The 20760-nt window shown below is 42.7% G+C and overlaps 1 protein-coding gene across 3 annotated transcripts in view; it reads right to left on the minus strand.

Annotated features, from left to right (window-relative positions):
• Positions 1 to 20760, minus strand: part of NPTN (neuroplastin) — a 2340387-nt gene that overhangs the window by 1398299 nt on the left and 921328 nt on the right. For all 3 annotated transcript variants that reach the window (XM_044077564.1, XM_044077563.1, XM_044077562.1), the window contains exon 3: positions 18648 to 18816. In XM_044077564.1, the coding sequence (XP_043933499.1) occupies positions 18648 to 18816 (169 nt within the window). The remainder of the gene's footprint in view (positions 1 to 18647; positions 18817 to 20760) is intronic.

Genomic DNA, 20760 nt, shown 5'->3' on the forward strand with positions numbered 1-20760 from the left:
CAGAAAGACAGGTTCAAAGGAGTATTCAACTGTAGGGGGAAATACATCAGGCTGAGTCACTAAGAACACCAGTGTCCATTTTGCTATGACCTGAATGGTTGGCACTAGAGGGTCCAACTGCTGAAATATTGGTATCAAAAGAATTGACAGATGAAACGGTGCCTAGAAAATCAGCATAAAAAAGGCTGGCATCAGGCAATGCCTCAGAGGAGGCACATGCCTTAGTGGTAAACATAAAAGGTCTACTGGCAATGACATGACCAAATTCAGAAACAATAATCAATGCCAAAAATGTGGACACTATAGCAAGTGACAAAGCCCATAGGGACTGGATTGCCGGAACCAGGGAAAAACGTCACAAGAAAATAATGCTGGGAAATTATGGCAGCAGTTTGAGAGCAAGACCATGCATCCAGTTACTGAATGCAATCTAGTCACTGAATGGCATCAAGCAAAAAAATCACAGCAGAAATGAAGAGGGCAAAGGGGCAACAGGCGAACTCAACAGCAGCTAAATTGAAGACTCAGTGTCCATTACTGCTATAAAAATTATCGACTCCCTAAAATACTGCTCACATCTTTAATTACTTACACATCACAGGAAATGCTCTGCAGAAGAGGGACTTTTAGGCAGTGGAAACCTGATGAAAATAGAACTGTGCTTGATCAAGTTATTAGTCTCTTCATTTTTTTTCCAACAACAACAAAAAAATCAAACGTTTTAAACACAGAAGACTTTTTCCATACAGTCCTGCCACTTTTCTAAAATAAAGGAAGTGGAAGCAGAATAAATATATTTTACAGCTGTCATGTACTGACATTTAGTAACAACATTAAAATTGAGAAACAGGGCACCAAAAGTGTTGAGGGCCACAACAATAAAGTAATTTAATATGCTTGTAAGCAGGTAGAATAGACCTGCCACAGTTACACTTAGAAAATAGCAGACAGGATGTCATAAACTAAGATGATGTCAAGCCAATACCCAACACAGACAGGAAAATAAAATCCTAAATTTCTTGATGAAAAAGTGACAGCATAGGAAACTTGCAATGATAGTACTGGAGATAAAGGCAATGAATACAGGGTGCCTTCTAACTCATTCCAGCACTTGAAACTACATAAGCACAAAAAACAGAATGGTCTATTGCCTTCAACTAATGCTTTATAAAAGCAAAAAAGAAATGGAGAAATGATGGTCTTGTGCTTGAGGGAAAGTAGATAATATCAAAGTAGTCGGAGACTTTTTTAAAAATCTGCCAAATATTTCCAGAACTTGTGCTACAAGTCCAAGAGGCTGCCAAAGATGGGCCGCTTATCAGATCCCAAAGGTTATGACAATGTTACAATGGCTATACCCAGCAATTATTATCAATGAGTAATCATTTTTCATTTGAACTCAAATTCCTCCTGTATTTAAGACAAATAATCTAAGCCATTACTCAAGGTCCACGGGTGAGTACAGACTACTCAGCACCAATATTTCATTAGACAAATCTTCAAAGTAATAGAATTAAAACTGTCAACATCATGAAAAACATCAACTATAGAATATTCTAAACTATTTTTAACAAAATTCCACCTCAGAGTACAGCAATCATCACCCAAAATATTAAAATCAGACTAACCCCACCAACATTGTCAGCTTCAAGTAAAATATCAACTACAAAATATTTTACAACTGTTTTTACCAAAATGTGACCCCCTCAATAGCAACCATTGTTTAAAATATTGAATATTAAAGGAACTCCTATTTTTTAATTTTTATAAATTATAAATTAACATATTTCCTAGTATAGTAAGTTAAAATAAAAGGCATAGGATGGCTGTTTCTAACCCTACTGAAATAAGCCACTTCTAGCTTTCAAACTCTGACTATGCTAATTTTAATTAACTTTTAGTTATGTACTCACCATAACTTCAGATGTTTGGGATCCATCTCGCCTACATTCTGAATGATGGGTTTCTTATTGGCTGAGCTTACTATATCCCAGGATGCACCACCAACAGTCCCCAGATCTAGTTTGTTGCATACCCTGCTTATATAACATCGTCAGATGAAACAAGATAAAACAGTGGAGCTCAAAACCGTTCTATCTCTTCTGATCTGCAAGGCAGGGGGAAGGAGGGATCAGGAATGTAGGCGAGATGGATCCCAAACATCTGAAGTTATGGTGAGTACATAACTAAAAGATGTTATGTGATCCATTCTGAATGATGGACACAGCGTCCTAGCACCTGAATCCTGGGTGGCTCACTGGAAAACACTCCTGAGTACCGTGGAACCAAATGAAGCTCGTCCTTTAGATGCCACATCCAATTTGTAGTGGGAAATGAAAGTGTGCGGGTTGGACCAAGTAGCTTAGAACAATTTCCGAAATAGCAAGCTTGGAATGAAAAGCTATAGAAGTAGCCATAGCTCTGGTAGAATGAGCTTTGATAGATGATATTTGAAGAAGAATAGGCCTGAGTTATGCAATCTCTGATCCATTTTGAGATTGTAGCTTTGTGATGGTTTGGCCCAATTTATTATCTGAGAAGGACACAAACAACTGGTCTGAAATTGCCTGTGAACATCCAATTTATGTAGTGTAAATTCTGCCTCATTAGAGAATTTTGGAAAGAAAACTGGTAGTTCTAGGGGTTGTCGAAGACAGAAACTACAAAGGATGGATTTGGCCTAAGAGATACTCTATCTTTGTGGAAAATCAGATATGGTGTTTTAGTAGACAGGGCTTGGAGCTCTGTGTCTCTGCTTGCTGTAGTATTAGCCACTAAAGCTTTCCATTTCCATGATTTTAATTCGCATGTAGCAGCAGCGGTTCAAGGGGAGGGGATGTTAATTGAAAAGCACTAATCAAGATCCCGCGGAGGTGCAGGATGAAAAACTGGTGGTCTTAACAGACTCGCACCTTTAATGAATGTTTTGCATAGCCTGCTGCTCATCAAAGGAGGATCCGTAGATTCATGGAATTTAGAAATAGCAGCTAGTTGAACTTTAATAGTTGAGACAGAAGATCCCTGATTAAATAGGGATGTTAAGAATTTCAAAACTTCTGGGACAGGAGCAGTGATAGGGTCTAAGCCCTTGAGTTGAGCCCAGATAGCAAACCTCTTCCACTTACTGAGGTACAATTTGTTAGTGGTGGGTTTATGGGCGAAGACAAAATGTGAACAACTTCGCTGTCAATTTCAGAGATTGAAGAGACTGATGCCAATGTCCCGACTGATGGATTAGCAAATCCGGGATCAGGTCTAAGGTCCACGATCGCCCCACTGCATGCTTTTTCAGGTAAGGAAACCATATCTGTGAGGCCAGTATGGGGCAATCAGAATCATTGAAGACCTTAGCTGGGAAGCTTTTGAATGACTTTGGGAAGGAGTGGGATTGGAGGAAAGCATAAAGCAACCCTGTTGGCTGGGGTGAGCTAGAGCATCCATGGCGGTACTTCCTGATGTGGAATCAAAGAGAAGAATCTTTGGCACTTGGTGTTCTGTGGATCTTTTGAAAACCTGGGCTGCTACTGTGCGGTTTAGAGACCATTCGTGAGGAGAGAATTGTCCTGCTTAATTTGTCATAATACATTTGACTTTTTCCGGGATATGGTGGCTACCAAGCAAGAAAGGGGTTTACAGCCCCAGCCCATCCCACCTCTCATCCTCTCTCTGCAGAGGGATATCTCTCTGGTCCTCCTTGTTTGTTCAGATACCAAACCACCGACATGTTGTCTGTGTGGATGGCGATGATACCCTGAGGAAGGAACTTTGTGTAGGGCTTGTAGGGATCAGTACAGCCCTCATCTCGCCAGGATCCCTGAACTAGCCTGCCCAGACAATGCCCCCACCCTATCTGGGAGGCATCTGTCGTCAGGGTAACCGCTGGAGGAGAACAAAGGGTTTGCCCTTGCCCTGATCTAGGTTGGATGTCTGAAGCCACGTAATCATGATGAGATGATTGAGGGAGATCTTGAAAGGTCCATTGAGTTGATAAGAGCCACTGAAGAATCCTCATGTGTGGCAGACATTGAGCCTAGAACCTGTAGGACCATCCTGGCTGGGGCTTTGGTCTCGAGATCAGAGCTTGCACTTGGCTCTGATCAATCTTGAGTCTATCTCTGCTCCTATAAACTTTATGCTGAGAGGGCAGCAAGACAGACTTTGACCAATTGAATGTAATCCCAGGGAAACACCCAGGAGATGGTGGCTTTGAGGTTGTCCATAAGTAGATGCCTGGTGGTGGCAGTCAGGAGCCAGTAAACACTTGGAATCCAAGGCTCCTTAGGTGACACTTGGTGAACACCCTGGGGGCTGTGGTGAGGCCAAAGGGCAGAGCACAAAATTGGTAATGACTGGCTCCCAGGCTGCACATCCAAACATCCTTCTCCAACAACGGAGAATGGATTGGATAGGTTCAGTCTGCTGAGATCAATATTGGTCTCAGGTCCCCTGTCTTTTGGCACTAAAAGAACCTGGAGTAATTTCGATTTGGTCGACGGGGGGGACCCGATGATGACTTTTTTTTAGCCTTTGGAAACTTCTCGCGGCTACTAATTCCCTTTGACTGGGTGGTGGGTCGAATGGGATGATGTAACATTTGTCCTGAGTGATTGACCCCAGCTTTTAGGTTTTGCTTAAAAGTGCGACACCACTGCTCTGGGCAGCACAGCCGGGCAATCCCTCATGTGATGTGGGGAGAGAAGAGAGCCACGAAAGGACTCGCGGTCCTGCCTCTGGGCGGGGAATCTTCCTGCTGTTGGGAGAAAACAGATACGTTTTTCCCTCTTGCGGTCCAAACAATGAGGACCCATCAAAGAGGATGGATGGGGCGTGAAGCTCTCTCACGTCCTGCTGTGTAGCAGATGCCACCACCATGGCATCGGGGGCAGATAAGAATTTGTTTGACTGGTTCCACAGGTATCCGTGTTCCCCGCCCTTGACAAACTAAATCCAGAAGCTCCTGAGCCCCAAAGGCCTTGAGGAGCACTGATTTGGACATCCAAGCCTCGTTGTTTAAGGATCTCCAAGATGTCTGCAAAGGAGACATCATCCGAGTCTGCATCATCCATATCCGTGTCCGATGTGATACTCGGGAGTCCACCGTGCTTCCTCTCCCTCAGGAAGGGGGACCCCCACTGGGGTAACCTCAGGCCTCGGGGCTCCACTGGCCATAGACAGGGGAGGTGCTGGTAAACCGGAGAGATGGCGAGGATTTGGCCAAGGCACTCCTCATGGCCGAGATCTCCACCGCTCAAGAGCACCTGCTCGGAGGAGGAATAGCAATGGGATGGGGAAGACTGGGGACTGGAAAAGTCTTTGGAGCACCCTGTCTATATCAGAAAGACCTCTCCCCCAATGGACTAGGGGACCGCTCGAGGCGACTCAATGAGAGCCGCGGGTGGGTGACGCTCTCGATGCCCAAGTCTTTGGAGCGGAGAGAAACCTGCCTAGGTCTCTTGGCAGTCGGTCCGGCGGACTGGTCCTTTGGCAGGAGTAGGGGCGGAAGATAAGGCTTCTTCAAAAGAGGGTTTAATCAACCCTTTAAGAATTAATTTATTTTCCTCTCCTGGAGGACCCTAGAGGAAAAAGCGTGACACGCTGCATGACTCCTGCAAGTGCTTTGCCCCTAAACAGTAAACACAAAGTAGATGGTCATCAGTAACAGACATCTTGAAAGCACATTTAGTACATTTTTAAAAGCCGAAGGCCTAGGGGCTTCAGACTTAATGCTAACAATTCCTGACAGGAAATTTAATCACTGTAGAATCGGTAAAGACAAAACAGACACTGTGTAAAACACAACCTTAAGTGAAAAAACTTGAACACTAAAAGTTCAGTCAGAGAGTTTGACCAAAAGGCCCTAGATTAAAGTGGCCAAAACAAACTCTACACACTCACACACAATAAATTTCAGTCTCAATCAAACACAATATCAATATCAATAGCAATAGCCGTTAAAACGGCTTTTGTTTTGAAATTTAAGCACAAAAACTGAATGAAAAAAGTAGTTAATAAAGCTACTCAGCCCAGCCAGCTCGAGACCACGTCCTTGCAGTTAAGCGGCAAACGAGATCTGGGGGACTGTTGGTGGTGCATCCTGGGATATAGTAAGCTCAGCCAATAAGAGACTTCGCTCTTTGGCATAAGCGTGCCGAGTCGAGATCGGCTCCGAACCCATCATTCAGAATGTAGGCGAGATAGGATCACATAACATCCATACATTACTCCCTGTCAACACATGTAATATAAGAATGTAACCTGCTGTAATACTACAAAATTTAAATTCTAGATCTGAGTGATGTGTACACCTGGGAAATTGTACTGTTAGATACTGATAAATGTGTTATTAATTTCCGAATATATAATGCCTGTCTTTTTAAATGATTTTTTTTACATGTAGTTTTTACACTAAACAGGAGGTGAATTGCAGCAAAATCCTTGAATATGTAAATTAATGTATCATACAAAAGAAATTTCTTACACTATGTTATGGATTCTTAACGAATGCAGATAAAATATTTGTGCTTAGTGCATGTCCTGAACTGAGTTTCTGCTTAGTAACAGAGACATGAGACAAAAGAAAGTGAAAAGAGTTTACACATGAAAAAAATCATCAGTTTCATCTGTATGACAACAAATAATGCAAATGACGAGCACACTGGAAATTGCTCCATAAAAAATTCTGATAGCATACTGATTTTTGTAGATGTTTCACCACTACTCACTGTAGATATTTTTGAGTAGATTAAAAGACAGAAAATTAGGTCATTAATACACTGTGGCTTAATTAAAATACATATATTGCTTTACTTTCCTGCTTGGAACAGATTGAGATCTTCCATCGTCTCCATTAAGAGCGAGTAGTAACAGTTTGTTCATTGGTCACCTTTTGAATAAAACATTGCTTATCATTTAATTTGCAATTTTCAACAAGTCATTATTTTTCTTTTGACTGCTTTCAGTGCTTAAAGCAATTGTAAGCAGTCTCTCCTCTGCAGGCATTAGGGACAAGAGATAAACTACAGCAAGAGCTATAGAAAATGATAAAACTGAACCTAGTAGATAGCTCTGGCACGCAGGCTGGTTACAGATGCCATGTCCTTTTCCCCTTATCTTCCAATAAGAACTTGCAATGCAACATTAACTAAGGAGACCAGAAATACTTCCACCTGCTGGAAATTGATTTCAACTACCCTGCCATTAACTGGGAAAACTACTCGTGTACCAACACCTTTGCCCAACGGTTCTTGGAATTCATAAATTCCAATGCCCTGGATCAACTAATCCATAGTCCCACCAGGGACTCCAATATCCTAGACCTGGTCATTACCAACATGGGAAATCGATGCTCCACACCCTCATTGGTCAGGTCACCCCCTCATTGGTCAGGTCAGACCATAAGCTAATCACCCTTAACATCCACCCCCCCACCCCCCCCCCCCCCAGTAAGGAAACCTCCATAAAAAACTTCTCCAAAGCCAACTTCATGCTACTCAAGACAGAAGTTACAAACTTCATGACACCTACGCAGACGGTAACTGAAAGTTTGACTGCTGAGTCCTACACTAAGGCACTGTACGAGCACATCCACTCATGCATGAATTGTGCCATCCCAAATAGAACCAAGAGGCTCTCCTCCAAAAAAGGAAGTCAATCTGGTGGTCCCCTGCCATAAACAAACATAACAACAAAAGGAAGAAACTGTTGCAGAAAAGAGGAAAATCCCAGGATGCAAAAAACTCCCTTACCAGCCTCATTAAGAAGCTGAGATCCCTCATAAAATCCTCCAAAGCTAGCTACGAAAATAAAATTGCCAAAGATTCCAAAGACAACCACAAGGCATTCTATAACTATGTCAAGAATCTAAATGGCAATTCTCAGATCTGCTCGGAGCTACAACAGAATGGCATTAAATATACTGATCCCAGGGATATTGCCAATATCCTGGCAGATCGATTCAGTGCCAACTTCACCCAACTCTCACGCCTTAAATGGCCCATCTCAATACTGGAAGATTGCCAAATTCCAGTAATAACGGCCACACAGGTAAAAAACACACTCTCCAAAGCTAAGAATACAGCATCCATGGGACCAGATCACATCCTGGGCTGTGTACTACATGCATTACAAAATGAACTGGCACCTCACCTAAGTGTCATGTTTAATCATACCCTCGCCTCAGGCTTCATGCCCACTGAGTGGCACACAGCTACAGTTATCCCACTCCACAAGGGGGGATGGATCCCAGGAACTACCGCCCCATCAGTCTGATGAGCCTGATCTGCAAGGCCATGGAACATATTATTATGGAACTTATAAACAAAGACATTGGCAACCTTAAAACACTGGACCCCACCCAGTTTGGGTTCGTGAAGGGCCAATCTTGTCTCCTGAACCTGACTGACTTCTTCGAATTAGTCTCCAGAGCTGTGGACGAGGGTAAGGCAGTCAACACAGCCTATCTGGACCTCGCCAAGGCCTTTGACACCATCCCCCACTCTGGAATCATAGATAAACTTACCAAGCTGGGCATTAATCCCTACGTCACTCAATGGGTTGCCAACTGGCTTACTGACAGAACCCACACTGTAAAAGTAGCTGACTTAATCCAGCTCCAGACAAGTGACAAGTGGAGTACCTCAGGGTTCAGTCCTGGGACCTCTCGTTTGGCATCTACTTCTCTGAAGCACAGGCCAAAACTAAGGGACTCTGGCTAAAAATGTTTGCAGATGACTGCAAACTGGGAGCCATTATTGAATCCCCAAATGATGTCGATACTCTACAAAAGGGCCTTACAGAAACAGATGCTTGGTGCCAGAGCCATGGGCTCAAGCTCAATACCAAGAAATGCATAGTTATCCCCTTTGGGAAAAAACATGTACCCGTGAATTGCCACATAGGGGGCAGTACACTAAACACCGAAAGTGTGATAAGAGACTTAGGGACACAGGTGGACAGCGGTCTCACCTTCAGTAACCGCATCGCCACAATGGTCAGGAAATCTTTCTATGTGGAACATCTCATCACTAAGGGCTTTTCATCCAGAAAAAACAGGTCATTGTCCCACTGTACTCATCCCTCATTAGACCCATTATAGAATACAACGCCCCATTTGGTATGTACCTCTCAAGACATCTGCAACAACTGGAAAGGCCGCAGAAATACCTCACTACAAGAATTACAGGCCTAAAGCAGATGCCATATGCTGACCACCTTAAAAAACTCCAGCTATACTCTGTCGCATATCGTCTACTCCGAGGCGATCTCTGCTTAACATACAAGGCCATGTCAAACCCAGAGCTGTTGGACATGCTACCCTTAAAGAAATCCCAATCCCTCAGAGCCACACACTCCAGGGATCTAAACCTTGTCATCACAATAAACAAAACATGCTGGAGGGATAGGTTCCTGACCCAGAGACTCCCCCAGACTCTGGAATAGACTACCCATACATGTCAAGCAGAGTGTCTTTTGGCCCTCTTCAAAAGGAACCTTGATGATTGGATGGGAGAAAGGAAATTCACCCCAGGGATCATGTCAGTTGCCCTGCTAGACAGGGGTCCAGGGAAGTAAATAGTGTGGGAAGAAATAACCAGGGAATTGTTATGGCTAGGCTTGTATAGGCCCTAGGGCCGATAGCCTAGTACCAACCTATGAACCTATGAACCTATTGGATAAATTTACATCTTAGATGTTGAAAATAGCTCTAATCTCTACAATGCACTCAAGAGAGAATTAAAACCACCACCAAAAGTTTTAGTAAATGAAAAAAAAAATTCCAAAATAGTACAGCAAAAACTATCACTGACAAGAATGCAGGCCAGACATGCTACCTACTAATGAAATAAAAAATGCACATAAGCAATTAATAGTTTCAAAGTAGAAAAACATTCAAAATGAAAAAAACAAAAGGTACTGCATGCTTTAAAATGGAAGCACTGTCTGCTATAAAAACTAAGCAAGGGAAGCACATCAGCAGTGACCCAATTTCCACTTTTCCAGGAAAATACTTATAAATCCCAAATCTGGACTACACAAATACTGAAAAAACGGATTCAGGGAATTTGGCATTTTGGGCTAAATCATTCATTCACCACAGCCTGTATTTCTCCTCATATTTATTTCATACAATACCATCAGCTTGGTTTATCAAGTGTTCTGAATATATAATCAACATTAACTCTGCATATATAAATATATGTATATACAGTATATAGATATATAGATTATATACAGATAAATATATAGCTATACAGATACATATAAATATAGATGTAGATATACTAAAATTATAATGAAATCATGATAAAGTCCTTAAACTACATTTAAAATTATAGGTATAATTGCCATCATGAAAATGGAATTTCATTTTTTTAACAAACTGTATATTATTGCACATCTATGAACAGAAGACTACCTGACACAGTATTGCCCAAAAGCCTTTCCAGAAAGAGCATCATTTCTGTTCTCACACCTTTCCTGCAAGCGTCAGCACTCATTACTGTTGCTTTCCCTGAGATTTTTGCCAGATCACTGGAGTCCAACTGCTCCACTATCTCTCAGCTTTCAAGTGGCTACAGCAAACCTTTCTTTGTCATTTTCTCTATCAGCTATAAAAAGAAGTTATGTACCTACCATAACGTTCCATGTTGGTTGCCTTCTTCTCGCCTTCTTTCTTGCTGGTTGGGTTCGGAGCTGATCCTCGGCTCCAACTCGGCCATCTTCAAAAGCTTGAGAATTGTTTACTGGCTCGAGGCCACCTCATATCCCATGATGCCTGGCGCTAGATACCCAGATCTCGTTTGGTAAGTCTAACTGCAGACATAATAAGGAAGGAATCCTATCCTAGAATGCATAAATCCTACCAGAGAGGCTACTAGGCAGAAAGGAAGTCAGAGAAGACTCAGCCAGTGAAAAACCATAAGGAGCTCTTCTCTCTCTACTAGGATAGGGGGATGCAGGGTGGGACGCAAGAAAGAAGGCGAGAAGAAGACAACTAACATGGAACGTTATGGTAGGTACATAACTTCTTTATGTTAAGTCGTCTATCTCGCCTTCATTCTTGCTGGTTGGGACAGCGTCCCTAGCACCTAAAATCCTGGGTGGCTCAGTGGAACAAACTCTTCAGAACAGTGGAACCAAAATCAGCTCTGCTCCTGGAAACCACATCCAACTTATAATGCGAAATGAAAGTATGTGGGTTGGCCGTAGCAGCACAAATAGATTCCATGGGCAACCTAGCCTGAAAGGCCACAGAAGTGGCTAAAGCTCTGGTGGAGTGACCTTTTGGTTTAACAGGCAATTCTTTATTCCTCAGTTGATAGATAAAAGTGATGATAGTAGTCAACCACCTGGATAAGGTTACTTTTGAGACTGGAAGACCTTGTTTACCCTCAGTATAAGAAAGGAAAAGTTGGTCCGATTTTCTGATGTCCTTAGTTCTATGCAAATAAATGCATAGTTGCCTGTGAACATCTAACTGATGCAATTTATATTCCGCCCTGTTAGAGTGGTTGGGAAAAAACACAGGAAGGTCTATGGACTGATTCAAGTTATTCTCTGAAGAGACCTTAGGAAGTAAGGAAGGATTAGTCCTGAGAGCAACCCTGTCATTGTGGAACACTAGGTACGGAGGACGGATACAAAGAGCCTGAAGTTCCAAGACTCTTCTGGCTGAAGTAACAGCTACCAGAAAGAGGGTTTTCCAAGATAAAAACTTCAAGGAACAAGAAGCTGCAGGTTCGAAGGGGGGAAAAATTATTGAAGCTAAAATCAGATTTAGATCCCACGGAGGTGGAGGATTTCTCACTGCGGGCCTGAGAGAAAGGCTTTACATAGCTTATGAGACATGATATTATTTTCCGACAGGCCAATGTGAAAATTTGAAATTGCAGCTAACTGAACTCTAATTGTAGTGGAAGCAGACCCAGCATGAAAGAGTTCCGCAAGAAATTCCAAAATGTGGTGTACAGGGGCTGAAAATGGGTCTATACTCTTAGCCTCTGCCCAGGAAGAAAAACGCTTCCACTTACTAGCGTAAGTTTTTCTAGTCGTAGACTTGTGCGATAATAAAATAATTTTGTGCACAGAGTGGGAGATATCTGGAATCCTGGCTAAGGTTGGAAGTGGAGCAACCAAGCAGTGAGCTGGAGAGATTGCAGGGATTGGTGCAGCCCACCCGATTGATGGATCAGAAGGTCTGGAACTAGGTCCAGAGTCCACGGCTGCTCGAGAAGATGATGATGCAGGAACGGGAACCATATTTGTCGAGGCCAATAAAGAACAATGAGGATCATTTTGCAGCCCAATACGGTAGCTTTCTGTATTAGCTTTGGGATCAGGGGAAATGGAGGGAATGCATAAAGAAGTCCCTGAGGCCAATCGTGGACTAGAGCGTCTCTGGGGGAATGTCCGGGAAGTGGAAGGAGAGAGGAGAAATTGCTGCACTTGCTGTTGAAGGGAGCTGCAAAAAGGTTGCAGCAAAGTTGGCCCCATTTGCGGAACTATCTGATTCAGAGACCACTTGTGACGCATGTGAATTGCTCTGCTCAGCCTGTCTGCTATGACGTTGGACCTCCCAGGGATGTACGTTGCGATCAGAAATCGTTGGGAAGAGATCACTCATTACCAGAGTCTGAGTGCTTCTCGACATAGGGGGTAGGACCTGGTTCCGCACTGCTTGTTGATGTACCACACTACTGACATATTGCCCGTTTGAATTGCAATGGTCCCGGTAGGAAGAGAGTCCTGAAGAGCTTGCAACGCTAAAAGCACGGCCCTCATCTCCAAGACGTTTATATGCAGATGGTACTCGTGAGGTTGCCAGGTGCCTTGGACTGTTCTGCCCTGATAATGCCCCCCCCCACCCGATCAGGGAGGTGTCCATGGTCACTGTAGCAACTGGAGGGGGGAGTACAAATGGTCTGCCCTGTGGCACTGATGTGGAGACCATCCACCACACAAGGTGCTTTTTACATGCTTCTGTGATCATAATCATGTGAGACATGGGAAGCTGCTGGAAGGACCATTGGGTGAAAAGAAGCCACTGGAGAATCCTCATGTGAAAACGAGCTAGAGGAATGAGTATGACGCTGCTGCCATGAGACCCAGAGTTTGGAGGACAAACCTGGCTTGAGTTCTTTTGCATGCTAATAAAACCTTCACATGTTGGCGAATCACTAATACCCTGTCTGGTGGAAGGCTCGCTGACATGTCTTTTGTATTTAAATTTGCGCCTATAAAGGTGATAGACTGACAGGGTGACAATGCAGACTTTTCAAAATTTATTGTGATACCTAGTCTGGAGCAAGTCTTGATAGTGTAGTCTCTGGCTCGCAGAAGGTGATGCCTGGTGGTAGCAGTGAGGAGCCAGTCATCTACATATGGAAACACCAGGAATCCTTGCCGTCTCAGGTGAGCGGTAACTATTGCCATACATTTAGTGAACACCCTGGGGGCTGTGGTGAGACCAAAGGGCAGAGCTCTGAAATGATAATGGCTGGCTCCCAGCCGGAAGCGAAGGAATCTTCTGGAGCGTCTGTCCATTTTGATGTGGTAGTACGCATCCTGAAGATCTAAAGAGCACATCCAATTGTCCTGACCAAGAAAGGGTAAAATGGACTGTAGCGTAACCATCCGAAATTTCGTTCTTTGTACAGACCTGCTCAGTCTGCTGAGATCCAGAATGGGTCTCCAGTCCCCTGTCTTTTTTGGTACCAAAAAGAACCTTGAGTAAATTCCGGATCCTTGCTGGTCTGCTGGGACTTGCTGGATGGCCCTTTTTCTTAGCAGTTTTGAAACTTCTTGAATTGCTTGATCCCTTAGATTGGTTGGAACATCTGGATGGGACTTGTTTAACAATAAGAGAGTGCGAACAAAGGGAATTCTGTAGCCTCCGGATATAACGGACTGTACCCATTTGTCTTGTGTTATGTCTTGCCAGGCTCTTGGGTACAGCGATAATCTTCCCCCAAATGCCTCCAGTGGTGGGCAGCCGGGCAACCCTTCAGGGATGCTGGAAGAGCTTCTCAGAGAAGGATTCTCTGCTGCCCTGGTTTTGCGGACCCCCTCTGCCACGAGGGCAGCGTCTATTACTGTTCCCTCCTCTGCCCCTGGATGGGAACTTGCCACGTGTGTCAAGCAAGGCTCTCTGGGATTTCCAGAACCACATCTTTCCACTCTTCTGACCCTTGGGATATGGTCTGGAAGGAGTGGAAAAACGGACTCCCACGGCAGACAGATTCTTGCCTTCCTGCTCACACCTGGTAAGGGTGTCCTTCACCTGTGATCCAAAAAGAGCGGAACCATCAAAGGGGGTGTTGGTGAAAGATGCTCTGAAAGGTTCCGCAAAGTTACATAGCCGCATCCAAGCGTGCCTCCTTAGGGCAACGCCTGTGCCTGCGGCTCTACTCGCACCATCGGCTGCATAAGAAATGAGCCTCATGGAGGAGTTCACCACTGAATTAAGAGTCGCTAGCTGGGAGGCTGCCTTAGCCTGGGCCCCCTCAGCTGATGGATCTTGGAGGGTATCTCCAAGCTCTTTAAGGAGATCCCTTTGAAGATGGGTAAAGTGGCACAAATAATTCAGAGACCTCATGGAAAAGGTCGCTGAAGAGAACACCCACTTCAAATATCTGACCATTGTCCTGGACTCCTTGTTAGGGGGATGGACAGATGAAGAAGTCTCTGCCAATTCCTTCTTTGTGGCCACTGCTACCACCATGGCATCAATGGGAACACCTTTGGTCAAAAACTGTTTATCCTGCGGTGCAGTTATGAATTTAGCAGGTCTTCTGGGGGTCGGTTCCACTCTGTCTGGAGCGGACCACACCTTCCGAGCCACCACAGACATCAGTGGGTCAAAAGGCGGAGACACCCAGGAGGTGGAAGGTTGGGATCCAAACGCATCCAGGAATACAGACTCATCCTCGGAAGGGCTTATGGTAGTCCAGTTCCCCCTCTGCCTAAGCATCTCAAGGATGTCTGAGAAGGAGACATCTTCAGAGGGCGATCTTGGGGACCCTTCCAAAGTCGTTATCTGATGTGACAGACTCAGGGGAGTCAACATGCTTCCTCTTGCATTTCCTCTTATGAGGTGGCTCCTCTGAATGATCAGGGGAGGCCTCGGAAGAGGAAGACACACCCAAGGGGGTGCCCTGGAGCACTGGTTCCCCACGCTTGGGGTCTGGAGGAGGGGCAGAGGCAGATGCAGGCACCATAGGGGGAGGAGCCGATGGTGATGATCGAGGAGCTGATTCAGGGGCCAGCACACTCCTCGTGACCTCGAAGGTGTCCCTGCTCGGATGCCGAGAAAGCTCCGGTTCCGAAGAGATTGGAATCTCTCTCTGCACTGAGGGGGACGGCTCCAAAGCCGATGTACGAGCCGAGCTCACCTGCGCCGAAGCTATGAGGGGGAGAATGGGGTCGGACAAGGGTCTGATGCCACTCGCCCCTCGGAGCCGACGAGGGAGTCTCGGCGCCCAGACCCCTCCAAGGTCAGTACCAAGGAAGTGATCGGAGCCGACGATGGGACCGAAGGAGAATGTATCAGTGCCGACGGTTCCACAAGTTGAACCCCAACGAACTCCGGCTCCGAGCTCAAGGGAGAAGTCAGAGGAGGAATAACTGCAGACATGGACAGAGCCGACCCTTGATGGGGGGGGGGGGGGATGGACAACATTTTTGCTAGGGCCTGCGATTTCAGCAGTCTACTGACCACTCTTTCCACATCGTGATCTGAAAGCCTTGATGACCGAGAAGAGTGGGAGGACCGATGACTACGCTCCAATTGAAGCAGAGGAGACCTCGGAGCCGAGCGTATAGACTCCAGGGAGGGAGACCTAGATCTCTTTCGACTCCCCGACGGCTCCGAAGTGTGTGTCGGAACTGACTGGGAGGCAGGCACATCGGTTCTGGCCGGAACCGAGGCAGAAGGAGTAGCTTCACCCAACGACGGCTCTGAACTGGGAGCCGAAGATTTAGGTGGCTTAGAGGACTTCACGGGCTGAGCCTTAGCCGGTGAATCCTGGGGCTTAAGTAAACCCCGTAGGATTAACTTATTTCTATGCTCCTGCAGGACTCTTGGGCTGAAAGCATGGCAAACCGAACAAGAGTCCTGCAGTTGCACAGCGCCCAGACAATAGACACAAGAAGTGTGACCATCTGTCAGAGACATCTTCTGACAGCATGAGTCACACTTCTTGAATCCGGACACCTTGGTATCCTTGGACATCCCTAATGAAGGAATACCAAAAACAAAACACAAAAATTTAGGATATAATAACTATCACACACACTAAAATTACCACACCCAAAAAAAAAAAAACGGCTAAGAAATACACACAATAGCCTACTATCAACAAACAAATAAGACTAAGCTAGGTAAATACTAATTTGTTTTTTTTTTTAAAGAGAAAAAGGTTAGCCTCTAACTTAAACGGCTACCTATGTGAAGAGAGTGAGGGGGGGAGGGGAAAACTCTCTAACTAAAACGAGTTTTCTGAAGGGAAGGGGAATTCAGTAAAGAAAATATAGGTACAACAAAGATATTAACTACCACTAACAATCTACACTAAAAACCCTAATAGTTTTTATCAAAAATGCAGATAAAACAATGAAAATATACGACCTGAGCCAGTAAGACAACCTCGAGGCAGAAGCAGCAAACGAGATCTGGGTATCTAGCGCCAGGCATCATGGGATATGGGGTGGCCTCGAGCCAGTAAACAGCTCTCGAGTTTTTGTAGATGGCCGAGTCGGAGCTGAGGATCGGCTCCGAACCCAACCAGCAAGAATGAAGGCGAGATAGACAACTTAACATCTAGTCTTAGTCAATGAAGAGAATACCCTTTCTTTTGACACAGACACTCACTACAGCTCCCTCCCTTTCCTGTGAATATAAAAAGTATAAACAGTACATGATCTATGGTAAATCTGCTGCAGAATAATGGTGGGGAGTCCTAAACTGAAAAAAAGTTGTTTTTTAAACTTGTCTCTGTAGTACTCTAAAGAAACAAAATGGTAATCACTTCTTCTATGATTGCCTGACTATCAGTCTATGGCAAGTGTTCATACATAAACAACTGAAACCACCTACAGAAGGGAACAACAAACACAAAACAGTATTTTTGCTGAATGGCATGCTCCCTCATACCTCATACTGAACAGTTACAGCCAGTATATAAATGGTGAAAACTGATAGGTCAAGTGCTGTGATGCATACTCTGCATTATCAAACCTATTTTACGAGGGGAGTGTCTCAATAAAAAAACAATAACATCTTCATAAACTTGTTACTGAAGCATGCCCACAGAAAGTAAAGTACATGGACACATCCCAATGCTTTTCCTTTGCTAATGTCACTTGGAGCAAAGTATAAGTGAGAGTTTCAGTCTCATCAGCATGGGAAAACCTAATTTTACAGAAGAATACATTAGAATGCAGACAGGATACATATCCAGTGGTGGGACGGATGCACCACATGCCACAATGTAAACAGTAAGTTAAAACCATGGCTACATACTTTAAATATACTAACTCCACATCAAATGAGCATGGGAAAATGAAATTCTCAGCAAGGGTGAGCATAATCACTGCATGAACTGCAGTCTCACTGTCACAACATTAAATATGTAACACACAGTTACAGAACAGTAAAATCTGGGAATTCAGACATAACAATCCACCAAATACACATCAATTACATGTAAGGTAACCAAGAAAGTTACAAAAGCATAGCAAATTAGATGAGAAAGTTATATAAAATGCACTTATTTTTCTGGTTCCCAATCATGAAAATTGTATGTTTTACAAATGAGAAAAAAAGTAAGACTGAAACTGAAATGTTTTAAACAAATGCAACTATATTTTCTGCAAATATAAGGACACCATTCAATGAGATCTAACTACATCTGACTCCCAGAAAAAGTTAAGGAACTCTAAAAATAAACTACTTTTGTTCACAATGTCTGATGCATAAACACAATGGCTGGGTACATTTAATGCTAAAGTGGAAAAAGCTACCAAAGATATGCAACACAATGACATACAGTATATCTTCAATTACAGGCCCACCCGTGATTAGTACTTGCACTTAAATAGCTACAGCCATAATGTTCTTTTCTTTACTTTTATTTTTTTTTATGTAAATACAAGTCAACTTCAATTACATCTGTTGCTCATGATCGTCATAGCTCCCACACCACATTTTGACAGGAATGGCAAAGTTCCAGGTGTGCAATATGAATGACTGCATGAAGAATATTTCTGAAAAAGAAAATATCTGGGCAGTGTGTAATTTAATGTGCTTATGCATGAGATGTGTGAATGAATGTAAGGTACATCATTTGTGACAAATGGATCTCTAAGCATCCATACAAACCTGTATGCATTTGGCTGCATAAATGAATGAAAGGTGTACAACTTTACGTATGCATACAAATAACAGAGTGTGTCTACATAGCTGCGTCAAATCTATAGTGACGTTCAAGAGTGTATATGCTTAGCTCATTCACTAGTTTATATAACTCTTCCAGAATTAAAAACCTACTTTGATTTAAAATGTAACTATGGACAATAGAAGACTGGATTTTATATAAAGATATAATATGATGTACAGAGATAACATGTATAAAGAACACAAAAATGTTCACCTGTATTCAGTATTGGTTGTGTTTCTCCTGGTGCCTGCAATTTCTTCTCCATTTTTTTTCCAAAAACTGACATTAAGTGAATTAGGTGAGAAGGTCAGGTTACACTGTAAGTCAATGGGCAACATATTGGCCACAATGATGACATGGTCACTGTTATTGATCTTTGGTTCTGTGAAAAAAATAGTAAGAGGAACATAACAGAGAAACAGTGAGCTACAGTCATCAAAGCAGTTAAATTTCAATCCAATGTAGAAAGTCATACAGAAGGACTTTGCTCAAACCACCCCCTAAATTAATGCTGAAGTGACCAATCACAGTACAAATATTTCTTCCTAGACAGCTGCTTTAAGTATCTGCATATCTCTTGTGCTCTCTTCCACTATACTAACTTCACTAGTCATATTAACAAGGAAGTTTCTGCACACACAAACTCGAACAGAATGGAAAAGTCAAGTTTCAAGAATCATGGAACTACTTTCAGAAGATAAGAAGATAGCCTATGGCCAAAAAGTTAACTATTTATTGTTTGATTTTAAAATTCAGGCATACATGTTACATTTCCTTTTTACTCATATCACACACTTATGAAAAGTCTTTGTTTAAAAAAGGTTTTACTTTTTAAAGGTTATGAAATTGCAGCACAGCATTAATTTAAGGTAGTAAGTTCTCTTTTTTGAAAAATCATTTCATTTTTGGAATACACAAAAACGGAAGTAATAACTAACATATTTAAACAAGAATAACACAAACATCATAATACAAACCAAACCAAGGACCAATATTACATTACAAACAATAGTACAGTAGACATAACCATGAAAATAAATATAGACTAATTACCCATATGTTTTCCCATCTCAAAAACAGTGACATACCAGAGGAAAACAAACATATACCAGTGCAAAATATTCAAATATATATTAACCAGGATACTCTCTCAGTTTAGTTAGACTTGTGATATAAAATGTTTAAAAAGTGGATAAAAAAGTAAATAGAGATCGGCGTTGTATTTCTGAATCCTTACCAAACACACCAAGAGATTGGTAAGCTTGCATATTTTCTGGCAATGTGTGGATCAGGGGAGGAGGATTCAAAGATGCTTAATGCTTTTGTGCTTGGGTCCATGGAATATGGCCAGATCTGCATCCTAAATACAAGTTTTTTTCACTTAAGTACAAAAACATGTATTAAAGAAGTGTACATATCCCATTTAGCCACATTCTGCAAAACTAAATGAAAATAAAAAATAAACACCAACTTGTGGTACTCAGCACTTGGCAGAAACATTAAGTGTTTCTGATACTCCCTCCTCCCCATGTCTCTTCACTGTGAAATTACACATGATAATTAAAGAAAGTCTTGGGAACAAGGCCTTCTTGGTGCACTAGGTCAAAATACTTTTAACACTTAAGCCTAAATCTAAACAAAACATTTATGTTCTGCTTGCCTTGCACATGCTGAAAAAAAGTTTGAAAAGTTTAGAATTTGTGTATGCTATTTGTTTCCATAAAGATGAACTGTACGGACACTAGAACAGAACTGCGAAAGACAGTCATATTTTAGGTAAAGGAATGCTGTCAAAAAATGCTAACAAATTCAGCCTGTAATATCAAAAAGTAGACAGGGTTTGATTTAACCATTTTCACATTTTAGGCATGTCTTCTTAATGCTGTTGAGAGAAAAATAAACCAATAAAGCTGTGGGATGAAACTTTTACAAACACAATGGGTGGACAAAAAGGTCACAGTTTATTTGTAATTGTTTAACTAAAAAAGATAAGGATGCAAATACTATAATTGCTACTAAGTATTTGGCAGTTTTACTGCTTGTGAAGCAGAGTGGTAAAGCATTCAAATATGAAAAAAGAAAAATAGCATTTTTAGCCCCACCATTGCATTATCTAGTACTTTCACTGGATATGCACAAACACGTTCATACATGCATGTTATTCATACTATCAACATTTGAGGAAAAACAGCCTGTGCATAATGGCAGTACAAACAAATGATAAAAGTATTAGCTGTAACTGTAATTTTTTTAGGCTTTGATGGGACTGCAGTTACAGTTGGAACCACAGACACTTGATTCTTTCTCAACCTGATGGAGTAGTCCC

This window comes from Protopterus annectens, chromosome 7.part0 (genome assembly GCF_019279795.1).
Source record: "Protopterus annectens isolate FY-2018-M chromosome 7.part0, PAN1.0, whole genome shotgun sequence".
NCBI lineage: Eukaryota > Metazoa > Chordata > Ceratodontiformes > Protopteridae > Protopterus > Protopterus annectens.